At 42.5% G+C, this 18,320-nt stretch overlaps 1 protein-coding gene across 1 annotated transcript in view; it reads right to left on the bottom strand.

The window, feature by feature from the left end:
• Window positions 1–18,320, bottom strand: part of LOC115794826 (plakophilin-4-like) — a 75,992-nt gene that overhangs the window by 43,643 nt on the left and 14,029 nt on the right. Inside the window, exons 3-6 of the mRNA XM_030750489.1 lie at window positions 8,255–8,367; window positions 5,893–5,927; window positions 5,219–5,335; window positions 2,987–3,141 (exon numbers count right to left, since the gene is read on the bottom strand). Of these exons, the coding sequence (XP_030606349.1) occupies window positions 2,987–3,141; window positions 5,219–5,335; window positions 5,893–5,927; window positions 8,255–8,367 (420 nt within the window). The remainder of the gene's footprint in view (window positions 1–2,986; window positions 3,142–5,218; window positions 5,336–5,892; window positions 5,928–8,254; window positions 8,368–18,320) is intronic.

Raw genomic sequence — 18,320 nt, 5'->3', positions numbered from 1 at the left:
ATCTGAATATGATTTCTCCCTACGAGGTTCAATTACAAGTGCAGGAGCTTTTGATCGTGCTGCATGATGATTCGTCAGCAGCTGGAATTCACCCAGTTGTCAGTACTAAAGCAAATTAGCGGCATCTCCTCCGTGTTGGAGGGAGCCGTGGTTCAAAGATAATTAGATCTTTCATTCATTCAAAAGATCAAGAACCGCTTCTAAATCGGCTTCACGTCCAAACTTTCCAGTAACCTCTGAACCCCAAATACACGAATAACGACCAACTGCTCATTTATACTGTCAAAGAGGTTGAGCTCCCCAAGGAATCATCCACCTGGGAGTGTCTAAACACGGGAACTCATATCCAGCCCTCGGATAGTTGATAAAGAGTTCAGAAATATATACACGTCGTTGTGTTGATGGTACTTTTGCTTGAACTGCAGTATTTGGAATTAAAAGATGTGATAAAATGAGTAAAAATGATCATTCTGTAATGATTCTGGATGAGAAAGGTGCAATGACGTTATGAATAGGAGGTCAGCGGGGTCACCGTGTACAGTCAGATAGTTAAAAACAAGATCCAAGGGTTACGCAACTGGAGTCGTGCTCGTCCAGAGTGATCTCGGCAGGAGAGGACAGAGGGGGGAGCAGAGTTTGTGAAAGAGTATAAAAATGTGATGTTTTGGTTATAATGAACTGTTATTCCTCTAGACTTTGCTGCAAGCACACGGATCATCTTGAACAACAGATTATACCAAAGGTCTGCAGCTGGATTATAAAACGAGAAGTACCAGAGGATTAACCATGGTCAAACAACTGCGATCTAGAAATTGGATTTACGAGTCCTTCCTTCTCTGCTCACTCTGCCGCCTTGGATTACGGACTTTGGGGAAACGATGTGACTTTGGATGGCGTCACCACTTCCTCAACTGATGCACATCCATCACAGCGGGAGAAAGAAAGTTGGTTCTGGCCAGGCAACAATCCTCTCTCTGGTCTCTCTTCAAATTTAGTGCTGGTTATTGCAGCAGCAGCAGCTCTTACAATTAGTTTAAGTAATTTGTTGAGTGATTTATACAGTCTGACTTCTAAAGATAATTTGCTAATGTGATTTAGCTGGAAGCTATGCCTGTACTTCAATGAACTTCCTACCTGCATTTAAAGCCTAAACCGTAGACATTCACTTTTTGGATTGTTTATTTAACAGTAAAAAAAAAAGAAAACTTGTGTATTATCACACAATTCAAACTACAACCACAGTGATATACCAGCAACCTAAGCCATCGCCAGGAGGTTTTTGGGGAATACCCTTTTTCCCTCATGACTGGTGGTTGCCAGATGTTTGCAGAACAGTCTCTAGGCCATATTCACTTGATCCTACACTGTTGCATGTTCAAAATAGCGGACAAGACCACATCATGTGGTTAGCTGTCACGTGTCTGCAAATACCGTCACTATGAGGACTTTCTGAACCATTAGTGGAGACAATGAATGAGATATTCACTTCTGGAACCACAGATCTTACAAGAGTGGGCAGTCACTCTTGCACTGTGTGTGCGAATGTTCATAAAATACAGCAGCAGTGTCAGTGTTATGGATGGGCCTCGGGGGTCCAAGCCCATCCAAAAAAGGTCACTGTGCCCCCTCAGCTGAATTCTACTCATATACTTCAACTATGAGTTACATTAAATCATAGAGTTTGGTAATGAAAACCTTAAACACCCATATCGCTGATAAGTTATTGCCGTGCAAGCTCAGTTTAATTACTGGGTGAACAGTAGTTTAGTGCTTCTGCATCCACTGTAGCATGACTAACAAGGACACTGTTGTGTCTAATGTCTCTTTAAAACATAAACAGAGGTCATTCATCAACTTGTGCCACTGTAGTTTTTAAAGCATGACCCTACTCGAAAATCGCGAAAAAAATGGAAATGTGTAGAGGATGTTGTGCGTTCACGGTCAGCTGTCCTAGTGTGTGATGAGTTCACTGATCCACTTCTGCACCCCGAGAAAATGTGTCTCCTGTTTGTCTCCTGCTTTAAACTCAGCAATCTAACACAGATATTCTTCCAGTTTGATAACTGTACCTACATTTCTCTATGAGTGTGCTATAGCTGTAGCTGTGCATACTGGTTCACCACTGTGGTTTAAAGTTGCTTTTTTATCCTTAAATTTGCTGTACAGCCTATAACGGTTACCCAGAGTACAGGTTTAGTAATGGTATAGGGCTGACTCTTGTAGTACCCTTTAAAATATACATTTAACAGGTTTTGCTGTGCATGTTGGGTTATATCCTCTGGACACAGTGTGTAGGTGTAGGTTTTTTTTAATGAAATAGCAAAGAGACTTGAGCCAAATGTCGAAGCAGATTATTATTTTTAGGCGTTAAAAATAGTGCCTGACATCTTCACTGCAGAAGAATTTAGCATATTTTGTTGTCAGAGGCACAAGAAGTTTTGAATGTTTGCAAAAATGCTGCAGCTAGTGAAACAATTTAATTTAAGATGTCGACACCCTGACAGTATTTATATGCTCCACAGTAAGGGATGTATCTGTGGGCTCTACAGTGTAGTGATTTACGCATTTGCCTAGTAAGTTCGATCCCAGGAGGAGACATGGATCCCTTTGGGATTGTGCCAGGAAGGGCATCCGGTGTAAAAGAAAAAAAAAAAATCTGCCAAATCAAATATTTGGAGCTACCTGCTGTGGTGATACTCTGTGAATAATGGAGCAGCTGAAAGAAGCTTCTTTTTCTGCACTGAGGGATGCATCTAAAATGAGACACAGCGATGGTTTAATCCGCTTCTTACACGTTTCTATTTATGCTCTTCAACTCTGCGCTCTTACGCTTACTAACTGTGGAACAATTTGTGGCACAGGCAAGTCGACAACAACTCCCATCAGTCACTGCTAATCTAAGTGGACACAGAGGTGAAATTTTACCCTGAGCTTTTGCTCCCAAGGTTAGGAACTAGTGATGTAACCCTTTGGAGATCAGACTTACCTGCCCAGAGGCTTGACCTTCTGCTCTCGGGCTTCTGGATATTGATGCTCGGGGCTCCGAGCGCACCACGTTCTGGTTGCTGTAATAACTGACGCTGCTGTCCTGGTAGCCGCTGTCTGAATACGATGTCATCTGGGCTGAGTGACCTCCCGAGCCTGGAAGGAAAGCAAGATAAGAGGCCGCACTGCTTCTTGTGACTCAGCTACGCCGACATCAGTCACTGCGGTTTAATGATTTGCATATTATCTCACTCAGCTTTCAACTTGTTAAAAGATATTATACATACATGCACACGGACATCTGCATTAAGCTGTTCCTGGAACAATCTGCTGGCCTACTTTCTCCTGTAGCACCAGGAGGAGGAAGCGTGGGCGATATTTTTATACTACCAGTGCGCCCCAGCTGTATGCAATATAAATAAGACCAAAGGCAAGTTTGTTTTAAACATTTCAAAGTGCTGCTCAGATGTTACATATTTACTAATACTGCTGATGATAAATGAGGAAGGGAGAGGGAGTCCGAGTAAAACTTTGTGTGTGTTTTTCTGCATCACACACGACATAAAAACCAGAAAGCGTCCAGCACACATAAGAATTCACAGCTGCGCCCACTGTGCCACTGCTTCGCTCTGCCGGCGCGCCCAACTTTTTTGTGGTTTAACATAAGCTTTTGAGGTAGTTTGATGGAGCGAAGTGTCAAACGCTCCAGTGAAGATGCCTAATGTCCAACAGCGACAGGCTGTGGCTGTAATGCAGAGCTCCCAGGAGTGAATACGTGGGAAACATTTCCGACAAAGGCGGCAGACAGTAAAAAAATGAAATTCAGACAGCAGAGCGGAGGCGGATATTAGGTTGTAGGTGTTCTAGACTCATCTAAAGCAGTGTGGGGCCTTCGGCATCTTTTAAATATGATCAGATCATCCAAAGTGGGTTTAGATTTACAGATTTGCATTCACAGGTTGGTAAAATACTGTTGTGAAGCTTCGTCTCTCGCGCTGTCTGCTGTTTAGAAACAAGGCGAGACAAGTGAGGGGTGGATCTGACTGTGAAGCTGAAGGATGCTGCATGCTTATATGGTAGAGACCATCCCTAAAACATACAGTACAGTGAAAAAGTCTTGAGCCAGTTCTCATTTCTTTATATTTAGTTATGAAATATGGGAAATTTGTAGCCCACAGCAATGTTATCATATTATTAGTCAGATTATTACATTAAAAGTGTTCCAAAAGGCACCAACATGACAAAATATGGTAGAGAAGTCAAATTAAAGGACTGTCCAAAAAGTCTTGAATCCCCTTGAATTTCTTTATATTTTGCCAGAAAAGTTAGGAACAGGTGCAGTGATTTATCTAAACCTGTGCAAACATACATGGAAATACCGGATTTTATCCTGTTTCTTAAGGACATGAAAAACTCTGAAAGACCTTCAGAAAGCCCGGGGAACTATTGCTCAAGACCAGTTTAAAAAATAACAAGAACGTCTGACTGCTTGGAAGCAAAATGTGAAAAAAATAGGGGTGGCTCAAGACTTTTGCACAGCACTGTACCCTGCTTTATCGTCCTTTTTATTGTAACAAGGAGCAAATTTTACAAAATTAGCATCATGCTGTATTCATTAGGACTTGAAACTTGCATCTGAGACCATGAACTCATCAAGAAAGGGTTTACTGCGGTCATCGATGGATTGAGCAGTCGAATGGTTTCTCATAAATTTGTATTCAATCAGACTCATTTTTGTAACAAGAAGTCGCCCCCTGCTGGCTTTTAGGAAAAACACAGATTCAAAGCAGTTCCACACAACTCAAAACTACTTCTTTTATATACTGTCTGTACTGGCTGCGGTATGGCCAAATTTGTACCAGCTAGTAAAACACTGACCTGACGCTGGTTACAAAACTGTACCACAAATTCCACCTCCGCTCACCACTGAGGCACCAAATGTGTATTACTCCGCTGCTGAAAATAGATGCACCAAATCTTTTTTAAGAGATTTTTAATCACGTTCTGAAATTACAGCTGTCGCCCCTTCCATTCAGATACGGGCTTCAAAATACTACCTGCAGGCGTTACCAGGCTGGCAGGACTTTCCACTAGAAGGACTTTGCTGCGATAAAGGAATGTTGTTTTGGCCACCACCCTGTTGCTTATTCTCCAGGGTCTGCCCTCGACATCATGAACTTTAGTTCCTTCCTAAAGCATTGTTTACACTGTGTGCTGTGTACATTTAACAGACCCTCACTGTCATGTAGGGAGGCGCGGTCCGGCTCAGGCAGGAAGAGTCCCTCCTCTGCCTCCAGGTGACGACCAGGACATCCGGACGCCTCCGTGGCTCCGCCTTGAGACTCTCCGCCTGTCGTACGGTTAGAAACACGGAGCCAGCGTTAATGTTTACTTAGATTTATAGGGACTGAAAAACACAGGTGTGGCAGATCAACAGCAATCATCTCTGCATCCATTCTTTTATACCACTGCTTTTATTTAAACGCCGGGGCAACAGCGAAGACTGGATGAAAATCTGAGGAAAGGAATCTGTGACAGAATAGTAAATGGATCCAATTCAAAGCCCTTATATATAAATATATATATACTGGCAGAAACATTGTTTAGTTTTGCTTGGCCGGCTGGTGCTGCATTCAGGCAATTTTCAGCCCTCTGGAGGCTATAATAGCTTTCTCATGTTAAAAAACAAAGATCTTTGAGTGGCCTAATCATATGGATTTCATCCTATTTGAAGCTACTGCATTTACCATTTAAAAGAAAGTACTGCAGGCACGGAATAAAACTCTCGACTGAGCATCACTGAAGCTGTTTGCCTTCACGTAACCTTGATGCTAACACTTTATATTACCACTTTGAATCTTCTTCTTAAGAATAAAATGTTTGAAGGTTAAACATAAGAAGTCATACCTGCGGATCTCCATGCAAACGACTTCTCGGATGAGCTTCGGCAGCGGAGAGGAGGAGGAGGAAATGGAGGAGGCGAGAGAGCAGAGAGACGTAAATCAAATTAGAGTCAGTGTCAAATACTTTACATCCAACCAGACCAGGAAGAGGAAGGAAGACAGTATGCAAGAAAAAGAAGTGCATATGTACATGAAATGCACAAGAACAATGAAGAAAATGAAGCTGTGTGAGTTTAATTCAGTTTTCAGAATATGACCAAAGTCAAAGCTCTGTTTAGATCAATAGATGTTGTGATGCTTATTATTTGGCACATCTTATGATTTGTGGACCAATTTTGCAACTAAAAAAAAACATAATTTAAGAGTCAGAATTACAGACGTCATGCATGAAGTGTCAGGTTTTCATTAATAATTCAGCGCTTTTGTGGATTTCCAGGTTTTTGTTTGTGCTCAGCGTGATGTATGCTGACTGTGACACCACAAAGTGACTGTCAGCTGGCTGAGCATCACTCCTCATGAAGACAGATTTCACCATTATGTGGTTTGTCAGAGCTTTCTGGAGCTGTGTGTGATTTACAGCCAGCTGTAATCCATATAACAACAACAACAATAAATATGCTTGGGTCCATTTTAAGAGTTGTGTTGTTATAGATGAAATAAAATGAAATGAAAACCAAAACCTTACAATACTGTGCACAATTTTGACCCTCATTTCTTTCTATTTCGCTAAAGTGGTCTTGAGAACTAGTCTTTTCTTTGTTGGCAGCTTTTTTCACTTGTTTCCAGTCCGCTCCTTGTTGGTGACCATTTTCATGGGAATGTTTGTTTTGTCTGTTGCATCAAACACATCTTTTGTTTCCATTTCTTTAGGTGAATGTGTAACACAGTTTGATAAAACAATCTGAAAGACACAAAATAGCATTTTTGCACCAACAAGCTGATTGCCAACGAGCTGTTAGCTGAAAATTTGGCACATCTCAGCATGGTGAGCAGTGTGTGCTTAAAAACAATTGAGAAAAGTGGACAAGTGGAGGACAAAAGAAGAAGTTTCAGGCTTAAGAATCTATCTAGAGGAGATGAACAGTATCTGAAAGTTACGTCCTTAAGAAACAGGATAAGATCCAGCAAAGACCTGAAACACGACCTGAGAGATGCATCTGGACCTTGAGCTGATCATCTGCTGTTCCCTGAAGCCTCATCAGAAATGGTCTCAGTGGAAGGGCGGCTGTCAAGAAGCCGTTCTTAAGGAAGGGAAACAGGGAGGACAGGCTGAGTTATGTCACATTATACAAGAACTGGACTGAAAATCAGTGGCAACAGGTCTGATGGAGGGATGAATCCACTAACATTTTTGGTTCAAATTGTCATCAGTATGTACAGAGGAGGTCAAGAGAAAGATACAAGAGTGAGTGTCTACAGCCATCTGTAAAACATGGTGGAGGCTCTGTCAGGTTTGGAGCTACATTTCAGTCAGTGGTGTTGAGATCTTGTTAAAACTGATGGAATTATGAACACAGAAAAGTACCATCAGATTTTGATCCACCATGAAATACTATCTGGAAAGCATCTGATTGGCAACAACTTCAATGCAATAAAATCATACCTGGATAGAAAAACACACAGTGGAACACTGTCTGGCCTCCCCAGAGCCCAGACCTCAACATTATTGAAGCAGTGTGGGATCATCCTGACAGAGAACAGAACAAATGGCAGAAACATCCAAAGAAGAGCTTTGAATGTCCTTCAAGAAGCTTGGAGAACTATTCCTGAAGACTACTTAAAGAAATGAGAAGAAAGCTGCCTCAGAGAGTTCAGGCTGTGCTGAAGAATAAAGGTGGTCACACCAAATGTTGACTTTCAAGATCATTAGAATTGTGCAAACTCTGTTTTCTTCACATATACTGTGTTTCCATGGATGTTTGCACAGGATTTAATAAATCGCTGAACTTATTTCCCATTTTGCTTGCAAAATATAAAGAAATGAGGGGCGACCGAAGACTTTTGCACAGTACTGTAGACAGGACATTGAGGAAATACTTCACATCTAAATAGAGATTTTTTTTTTAATGAAATGCAAAGCTGCAAAATGCTATATCTTGAAATACTTGAAAATAACTGCTGCAGGTAGAATGCTAGTTAGTGAACAGGCCAATGTGTTACATGGCTACACTGAAGCCACTACTATCTGAACTCTTAAATAGAATTGACTCAGGCCTGCTGTGCATCATTATAGTCCCTAAACTATGATAGTGGGTGTATTTTTTATTATTTATTTCTCATGAGATACTGTTTGCATTTATTGCAGACTTTTACTGCCGAATACTTGACATAATCGCTTTAGTGGGGAATCATGCAGTCAGATCTACCTGCTACTGTCTCCTCCAGGTGACTCGGCTCCCAGCATGCACCTTTCCAGCTGGCTAGCCACAATCTGCCGCTCCTCCTCCAGCTCCCGAGTCAGCCGCTCAAACTGGAGTTCCTAGGGCAAGACATTAATGGCAGTGATTATAACCCAACATTCGCCATGACACGGCAATTTAAGCCTCTTCTTTAAGAGCTATTTGGTGCCAGTTAGAATTAAGTGTAAAACCCATTTTGTATTCAGTCCGCACGGCTTGACTGATTTCTCACCGTTTGTGAGCTTGCTGAGAAGCTGTTAAAAGGGGATTCAAGATTTTAAATGCTAAAACTGTGTCCAGCACCTTTTAACAGCCTTTGGCTCAGATAACGTAATTTCACACATATTGAAACTTTGGGTACAAAGCACAGAGGTTTGAGCACAGCGTGATAAAATGTAAATTTCATGGTAAAAATTTCCCATAGAGGGTGAAAACTGTTTTCTTTTTCTCTTTATATTCCGCGCACAGGCTTTTAACATTTCACATTTCTAACAGAAAACTTCATCTGATGATTTTCTTCCCTTACAGTGAACTGGTCACGGTGGTGGCTGACCTTTTCTGTCTTCTTACTGTTTGTTCCATTTTTTGCTGTGATAAATAGAATCATTGAGTAGAGCACATGATTTATGGATCATTGTATGAAATCTATTGATCTAGAAATGCAGTTTACTCTCAAAGAAGACAGAAAGAAGAAACCAGGAAATATTCACAACGTAGGAGCTGAAAACAAATGCTTTGTGGCGACTAAACGTTAAAAATTAGCCTGCCAGGTTTGTCAAGTTGCAGTTTATAGTCTTCTCTGTCCACACTCATGTATGACCTGAAGACTTAGGTGGGCACCGACTGCTGTTATGATCACCAAATTTTCTTTAGTTCATCCTCGAGTCCAAGTCAATGTTGAAAAAACCCCCTTCAGGTGTTACTAAGGTATCACATACAATTATGGGATGGACATGAGTTCACAGTGACCTTAGTGTTGGACCATCAGATTCTAATCAGTTCATCCTTTAGTCCAAGTGAACGTTTGTGCCATATTTTAGGCCTCAGTTGTGTAGGCTTTGAGACTGGTTGGCAACCCCCTGGCAACTGGATGCCACTAGGGGAAAATGTTTATTCTCCAACCAGCTGGTGAGTGGTTTCTGGCTGAAATCTGTCACAAAAAGGATTCTGCACCAAAAGCCTCCTTGTGATTGCTTTGGTCACTAGCAGATTGTTGTGGTTACCCGCAGTTTGCATGGAACATGCTGACTTGTCTGCAAACACTCGCCAACCACTTGTTAAGTGGTAGTGAAACTTGAAAAACTGCAACACAAACCAGAAATGGACAGCATTTTTCTTTGAAATGAAAGTTGTGCCTCACCACTGCAATCAACATGTTTCCAAAGGCACAGCTTTTACTTTGAAGGGGAATGTTCTCTGTTTGAGGTCTGCATCAGCATCATCCATGCAAACTACAGGCAATCTGTTAGTAACCAAGGCAAAAGTTTTTGGCACAACCAATTTTCATCTAGCAATCGCAAACTACCTCCAGCAGCCACTCGGCAATGGGTTGGGGAACACGGTTTTTCTTTGCAATCGTTGTTTGTCAGGGGGATGTCACAGACCGGTCTTTAAGCTTGCATGAGGTCTAAAATATGAAACAAGCGTTCCCCTTGGACTCAAGGAAGAACTTATTTAAACTTGGCAATCCCACACTCCTTTAAAGTCTCTTACGACATACAGTATATTATATGAGTGTGGACAGACATGGCATAAGATGCAACTTGACAATGGTTTTAAACTAAATTGACATCTTCCATGCAAACTACAGGCGACAGTGGCAACCTGCTAGCAACGAAAGCAATCACAAAGTTTTTGGTGCAGCATGATATACCTCTTTGCCAATTTAACTTAGCGACATATAACAACCTCCAGCAACCATTCGCCAACTGGTTGGGGAATACACATTTTTCCCTAGTGATGGTTGCTGTCAAATCTAGGCCTGTGTTACAAAGAAATTCCCCAAAGATGATCAAGAGATATTGAAAAAAGTGAAGGTGAATAGATGGAAACCAGTAAATATAAAGCATCCACCCACTGCTGTATCAGGCACAGGACAATAAAAAATGGTACGAATAACAATTAATTACCATGATTATCTGTTTAATTATTCATTAATTTAAGTGTCAATCTACCTCCTAATCAGTTAAACAATGAATTTTTTCAGCTCTTTGAGTGCTCTAAAGAAAAAAAACCCATGACATCCAAACAAAGTCTGAGGCCTTCAATTTTATCTAACTTCTCAGATTGACAGCTCTCCTAGCCTTTTTTTGTGACAGTACTTTTACAGTTTGTACAAACAGCAAAACAAATTGCAAATCTTCACTGTAAACCTAATGAGGAAACATGACGCTGCATCATGATGCTGTTTTTTAATATTCATTATGGTGTGCAATAAATTAGAGATAATAGTCACTGTTGCAAAACTATGAAGATTTAAAGTATTTTATCAGGTGCAGTGTTATAACGTGCCTTTTACAAGAGCACAGAAAGCACCTTATGGTGAGTTTTACTACAAATAAAGGTATGGACTTATATATTATTCACTGCAGTGCTTTCAGTGAGAACATTCTTATACATTCTTCTGGGAAGAAACACTACTCCTGAGGTTTTAGATGTATTTTTTATATGTTTTTACCACTTTGAGCACCAAAAGGTGAGTGCCCTTTATTTCCATTACAAATCACAGAAGGCAAACACCTTTACAGCAGATATCTCCAAAACTGAGCAACTCTCACTAGTACAGTCTACATGGTTAAACAGCACTAAAATATGTAAATTGGATTTTTGGGGGTGAGCAGCCTCCAAGACTCTCCGGCCACGCTTCTCAGGCTGGACCACCTGTTAAACAAGGGATGAATGATCATGTGTGTTGTAGGTTAATGGGAATCACAAGCTGCTCATCTGCCCTGGCCACATGTCCTCTAGTTTTTCCCCTAACAACCCATCTTGTTTATGACTATGGAGCATTAATACAACTCCTTTAAGCAGAATTAGTGGTTTGCATGTTTGCAAAATGAAATTAGGCACAGAGACAATGTGATGTTCAGTTCAAAACATCCATGAAATGTTGCCACCAGTGTGTGTTTTTGGCAGTTTTGACTACCCAAACACCAAGTACTAAAATATACCCTATTCACTACCATGCCCAATGGATGGTAGGGCTCCAATGCCTTGCTCAAGGGTGTGAAATTGGAGCAGATGTCGTGGCTGAATAGCCAGTATTGTTGCTAGCTCATTTGTGTTGTGTTAAATAGTACAGAGGATTCCCAGTCGCTCCATAAATCACCCAGGAGCCACAGCTGGTGTCATCACGGAGGTCCACTGGAGAATTAGCCGTCTGCAAATAATGTCTAAATATAAAACAGGCCTGCTGGAAAACACACACCTTCACATGGAAATTCTCTGTGATTCAGCAGTTCACTAATCACTGAAAGGCCTCAAAAGATTTCAGCTCAACGGGACACCTGTGGTTTGGGTCGTTTGGGGAAGACTGAAGACAAAAAAGCTCACTGTATTTAAATCACATGCTTTACTCAATTAAAAGGACTTCTGTCACCTCATAAAACAACTCCAATAATAACAAATGACCTGCATGCATGTGAGTAAAGTAAAAGCACTCATTGTGTGAATATAATCACACTGAGCATTATTGTGGACCAACCAAGATTAATAAATGACAAATGATAGTCCACATAGACCTCAACTACTGGCCTACCACAGATAGGTGGTCTGATATGTGCCGATATAAAAAACTGTGACTCCTACTCTATTTCATTATACTCTCTGCAGCACATATAACAGGGCAGCATCTAGGGCTGTGCCATATCATATCACCCATGACAATACTGGTATAACACAACCAATCTCACTCACATTCACACCTATGGGAATAAAGTGGTCACACCAAATATTGACTTTCAAGCTTGCTAGAATAGTACAAACTCTGTTTTTGCCTTAATTACTGTATTTCATGTATGTTTGCACAGGATTTAATAAATCACTGAACCTATTTTCCCATCAACTGTTGTTTTGGTTTGGGGCTTTATAAATATGGCATTATCTTAATAAAATTTAACTGAATTTAATTTTCCTAACAAAATACACTATATTGCCAAAAGTATTCACTCATCCATCCAAATCATTGAATTCAGGTGTTCCAATCACTTCCATGGCCACAGGTGTATAAACCAAGCACCTAGGCATGCAGACTGCTTCTACAAACGTGTGAAAGAAAGTGTCACTCTCAGGAGCTCAGAGAATTCCAGCGTGGTACCGTGATAGGATGCCACCTGTGCACTTGTGAAATTTCCTCACTACTAAATATTCCACAGTCAACTGTTAGTGGGATTATGACAGACTGGAAGTGATTGGGAACGACAGCAATTCAGCCATGAAGTGGTAGGCCATGTAAAATCACAGAGTGGGGTCAGCGGATGTTGAGGCATATATTGCACAGAGGTCACCAACTTTCTGCAGAGTCAGTCGCTACAGACCTCCAAACTTCATGTGGCCTTCAGATTAGCTCAATAGTGTGCAGAGAGCTTCATGGAATGGGTTTCCATGGCCGAGCAGCTGCATCTAAGCCTTACATCACCAAGCGCAATGCCAAGTGCCGGATGCAGTGGTGTAAAGCACGCTGCCACTGGACTCTGGAGCAGTGGAGATGTGTTCTCTGGGTTGATATATCACACTTCTCTAGCTAGCAATCTGATGGATGAGTCTGGGTTTGGTGGTTGCCAGGAGAATAGTACTTGTCTGACTGCATTGTGCCAAGTGTAAGGTTTGGTGAAGGGGGGATTATGGTGTGGGGGTGTTTTTCAGGAGTTGGACATTTTGGACAATTTGATGCTCCCAACTTTGTGGGAACAGTTTGGGGGGTGGCATCTTCCTGTTCCAACATGACTGCACACCAGTGCACAAAGCAGGTCCATAAAGACAAGGATGAACCAGTTTGGTGTGGAGGAACCTGACTGGCCTGCACAGAGTCCTGACCTCAACCTGATAGAACACCTTTGGGATGAATTAGAGCAGAGACTGAGAGCCAGGCCTTCTCGTCCAACATCAGTTTCTGTTATAGTTGCAAAGGCCAACATCATATTAAACCCTATGGATTAAGAATGGGATGTCACTAAAGTTCATATGTGTGTGACGGTAGATGAGCGAATACTTTTGGCAACATAGTGTATAAACAAATGAGAGGTGGCTCGAGACTTCTGCACAATACTGTATCTATTTATCTTAATAGTACAGTATGGTGAAAGTCCTTCAAACCATAATCCCTTAAAAAACCCAAAAGACCCTTAAATCCACGCTGGCAGCTCTCCATCTGTTTACATCTCTTGATAAAAGCTTTTTTGTATTTGGGTCAGCGATGACCATGTGATGCATGGAGCCTTAACAGTCTCTTTAGTTGGATGGTGTACAGTGATTTAGCTAATGTCTCCTCATGTTGTCTCTTTGCTTGTGTCTCATTCGCTGCAGACTGAAGAAGTGTGCACGTTATCCCAGCCGACTGCAAAAGCAAAGCTGGCCTGATTTCAGAGGTATCGAGTCTGCTTCTGTAATCTATGTAAACCCAAACGAAGTCTCTTAAAAGGCATTAATTCAGACACCTTAAGAAGTATGCCAGGCACTTTTAGACAGGGAACCGTCTCACTCAGACTGCATTAAACTTCAGAAATTCCCACAAGGAAACTGGCTACACACACACACACACACACACACACAAACACACACACACACACACACACACACACACACACACACACACACACACACACACACACACTCACACACACACACACACACAGCTAATTCTGCAGTGGTAATAAGTGTTGATTTTTGAGCTGCAATCCTTTCCAAGCTAATTGGAGGGATGTTTGTACACTTATGGGGCTGACGCAGCTCATAGTTGGCTGCTACAAACTACAGCAAAATGTTAAATTAATAATAAATCATGCAATTATGAAAAATACTTGTCTGGTTTAAATCCAGACTTATATAAGCCATGCAGAGGTTATTTCCTTATATTTGGAAGTGGTTCTTTTTTAAATAGCTGTCATGCTAGTGCAAGTGTCTTATCACAAGCTGGTATGATGGTGCTTCAAGGTGACTCGTGTTGGATATTTAGCAAAAAACAAACAAAAAAAAAACCCCAAAAGAAAGGCAGTGAGAACCTAAAAATATCAAAAAATAAGCTCTGTAAATCTCCAAGACATTATGAAGGTCGCTCAATGTTCCAATGACTGAGCTTCAGAGTGATGAAATGAAAGGCAGCAGAATAACACTAAAACAATGAAACACAATCAAACAAAAGGTAAATGCAAAATTAGTGATTTGCAGAAGTTGATAAAAACCTTGAGGGCGTTTATAAAGAAAACGGTGATGAGCACAGCCGAGGAAAACCTCAAGATATATTAGACGTGTGTCATTCAAACAACATGGTGCCTTAAGGGGACCTGTTGTGCTCATTTCCAGCCCTACAGTGCGCTGCTCTTACAGACTCCGAGTTCACCCCATGACTGAAACGAGCCATTTTACCTCCTGCCTCTTTAAGGCACCACCACCCACCCAGCAAACTGTAAACGGCATATGAGAACTGACAGCAGTAATACTGGCAGCAACCAAGATTTCAGCGAGATGTCCCTGTTCAGTAAATACCGGGCTCATCAGCTGCTTCCTCTGTGACATAATGGTGGATTTGATCTTTCACTCACAACCTTTATTAAACAGCATCTCTATAGGAACCTGTTAATCGGTACAGGAGAGGGAAATGTGCTAAATGTCAAATGAAATGGCATCAGAATGTTCTAAAGGAAAAAGTGCAGTTTGACTTTCTGCGGGTGGTTTGCACCGAGGACGATGTATAAAGAAATCAGTGATTTGCCAGAAAAAAGCAAGTATTCAGAGCAGCCTGAGCCTTTTTACACACATTGACATACCTTTATCTCAATATTTGAAACTCTGACCATGTTTAAAGGTGATCTAATCAGCTCATTTCCAGATTCGTCCACTTTCTACCGCTTATCCGGGGCTGGGTCACGGGGGCAGCAGTCTAAGCAGAGTTGACCAGACTTCCCTCGTCCCGGCCGCCTTCTCCAGCTCATCTGCGAGGATGTGTAGGCGTTCCCAAGTCAAGCTGACAGATATAATCTCTCCAGTCCTGTGTCTTCCCCCGGGGGCTCCTCCCAGTGGGACAGGTCTGGAACATCTCACCTAAGAGGTGCCCAGGAGGCATCCTAGTCAGAGGCCAGAACCACCTCGACCTTTCGAAGTTGAGGAACAGCAGCTCCACTCTGAGCGCCTCCAGGATGACTGAACTCCTCAGACTATCTCTAAGGGAGAGCCCAGTCACTGCTTGGAGGAAGCTCAATTCCACCGCCTCCCTTCACAATCTCATTCTTTCAGTCATTACCCAGACCATAGGTGAGGGTAGGGAGATGCTTAAACTCCTCCACTTGGGGCAGCACCATGCCCCTGGCCATGGCCTCAGATTTGGAGGTGCTGGGAGCCGCCAACACAAGCACCTGGAATAGCCTTCCCAAAGCCCTGACCTAAACCCAACTGAAAATTTGTAAATTACGCTTAAAAGCCGGGTCCATACCAGGAAACCAACCAATTTAAATGAATTCTACCAATTCTGCCAAGAAGAGTGATCAAACATCCAGCCAGAATTATGCCAGAAGCTTGTCGATTGGTACCAAAAACATCTGGTCAAGGTGCAACTTGCTAAGGGACATTTAACTAACTATTAGTGGGGATGTATGTATATATTTGAGCCTGTATGTATACTTTTGATCCTATATGGATTAGAGAAAATCCAAAATAAATTCACTCTTGTGCACCCAATTCTTGTTCTTTAAAATCACTAAAGATGTCTGCTGTACAATCATTCCACCCTGGAAAAAGAACAGTTCAAAGAAATCATTAAAAGCCCCAAATTACCATCACATTCATGCCCATGATGAGTGGATATATAATTTATACTGAGATATTTTTAAGCATTTTGCAGATATTGGCACTAATAGGATACATCCAATTTCATTATACATGTGCAGTGACAAAGATATTATTATTCTTATTAACCTGCAGTGTATTCCCCTAACACTGCAACTTATATTTGACAGAAGATCGAAAAACCTTTAATAAGTCCCAATAAAATATACAGCATATCGTCAGAGCATCAGTCCTGACTCCGTCCTCCTCTGCTCCTGCGTCTCCTTACATCACTCCAGAGCAGCACAGAGACGGGGCAGCAGCACACAGACCTCCTTGTCTCAGCCTCGCCACGTCACGGCACGTCTCGAGGGACAAACAGAGCCATATCGGTGCCGTGCGCCCGCCACCTCGTGATGTCTGGAAACACGCCTGGCCCTGCCAGACCGATGCAAAGCCGTGCCAGGCAATGTCTCGTACCAGCTGGGGGCTACCGGATGATTCGCCACGGCTTATTGGGAGCCTTCACTAAGTGTTTTTCTCTCTTTGGAGTGACACGAACCGCAGACCTCTGTGTCTCACTCCTTGCCATGTCTAATCATAGCCCGGCAGTTTAGTTTATCTGGACCGCATCTGTGATATCCGTGAAATGTTCGGCCTAGTTCTGCAGCTGCAACACGCCGCTGCTTTGGCTGTACCGTGCCATCTTAAAGAGTTTGTTAAAAAGGCAGATTAAAGATTTTTAGGCCCATCAGGCCACTCAGAGAAGTATCACTCTTACTCTCACAAGCGTCTGGACATCCTTCAGTCACTGACGTAATGACACATGTCAGACGTGGCAGTAAATTTTCATTATGAGACTTCTGCTTCTTTCTCGAGGCGGAGAGAGAATTCATCAGAGGGGAAGCAGAGATACCAGCTGCTACACCCACAGCAGGCTCAACAGACCAGAATGCTCTGCATCCACTTTTGTTTTTCCATCTCTCTCGCTCTCTCGCCACCCACACACGCAACCCATAGATGGGTTTAAGCATTTCCAGTCTCTCTGTAGGCCCAAACAGGCGCCTCTGATGGAAAGCAACAAGTTGTGCTCATTCTCTGAGGGTTGTGACAAATCACTAAGCAGATGAGACAGGTGCAGGCAGCTGAGGTTCAATAAGAGAGCAAATAACTCCTGGAAATGCAAAGAGCAGCCCCGACTGATGAGATCTGAAACAGTAACCCAGCGTGGATGCTCCACTGTGATTTCTACAAGAGATCAAGAGAAATCAGCCTCCTCTTCCGCCACAGTGACTTTGCTGCAGACTGCTAACCTCGGGCGTCCGTGATCTCGAGTCAATGAGGCAGGCTGCCGCAGCGAGCCATCGTGAGCTCTCCCTTTTCTAAAGCATGAAAGAGAGCATGCATTCAAATCCAGGCAGATATCCAACACAAAACAGCACTGTGGCTTGGATATGATCGGGAGCATCGGAGCAGGGGAGCGATGGGCGTTGACATAACTGGATTGACAGTGGCGGTTAAACCCGCAGATTCAGACTGCGACCCCGCAGGTCACACGGAGCAGGGAAAGCGGTCACAGCGGCGTCTGCTGTCAATCATCCACGTCGAGCTCGTCGGCGCTGTAAATTTACTTTCACGTCAAAGAGTGGTCTTTTGGCTCTAATCGTGAAAACCAACCCGAGCGTGCAGAGCGCTGATGTGGCCCAGTTGTTGTTTTATTGAGTTTTTTTTTTTTAATTCCTCCCCTCTATATATCCTGAGATGGGATTTGCTGAGCACGTTCTTTTTCAGCACGCCATGCGGCAGACTCATTCAATGGGACCGTGCATTTACACCTGGGAGCTGCCCCGCACACTCTGCTACTGTCGGATAAGGCAGCAGCTCTCACACTGTGAGGGGGGAGGAAGATGACGGGAGGAAAAACATGCTGTGAAACTAGGCTGCATAAATATGATTTAGGTAGGGAAAATATGCCAGAGTTTACTGGTGCTGGGATCCTTTTTTAGAAGTTGCTTCCCCTGGACGAAAACTGTGGGATGGGGGCGTTATACCAGCA

This window comes from Archocentrus centrarchus, chromosome 2, assembly GCF_007364275.1.
Source record: "Archocentrus centrarchus isolate MPI-CPG fArcCen1 chromosome 2, fArcCen1, whole genome shotgun sequence".
Taxonomy (NCBI): Eukaryota; Metazoa; Chordata; class Actinopteri; order Cichliformes; family Cichlidae; genus Archocentrus; species Archocentrus centrarchus.
This window is presented reverse-complemented; position numbering and strand designations above follow the sequence as displayed.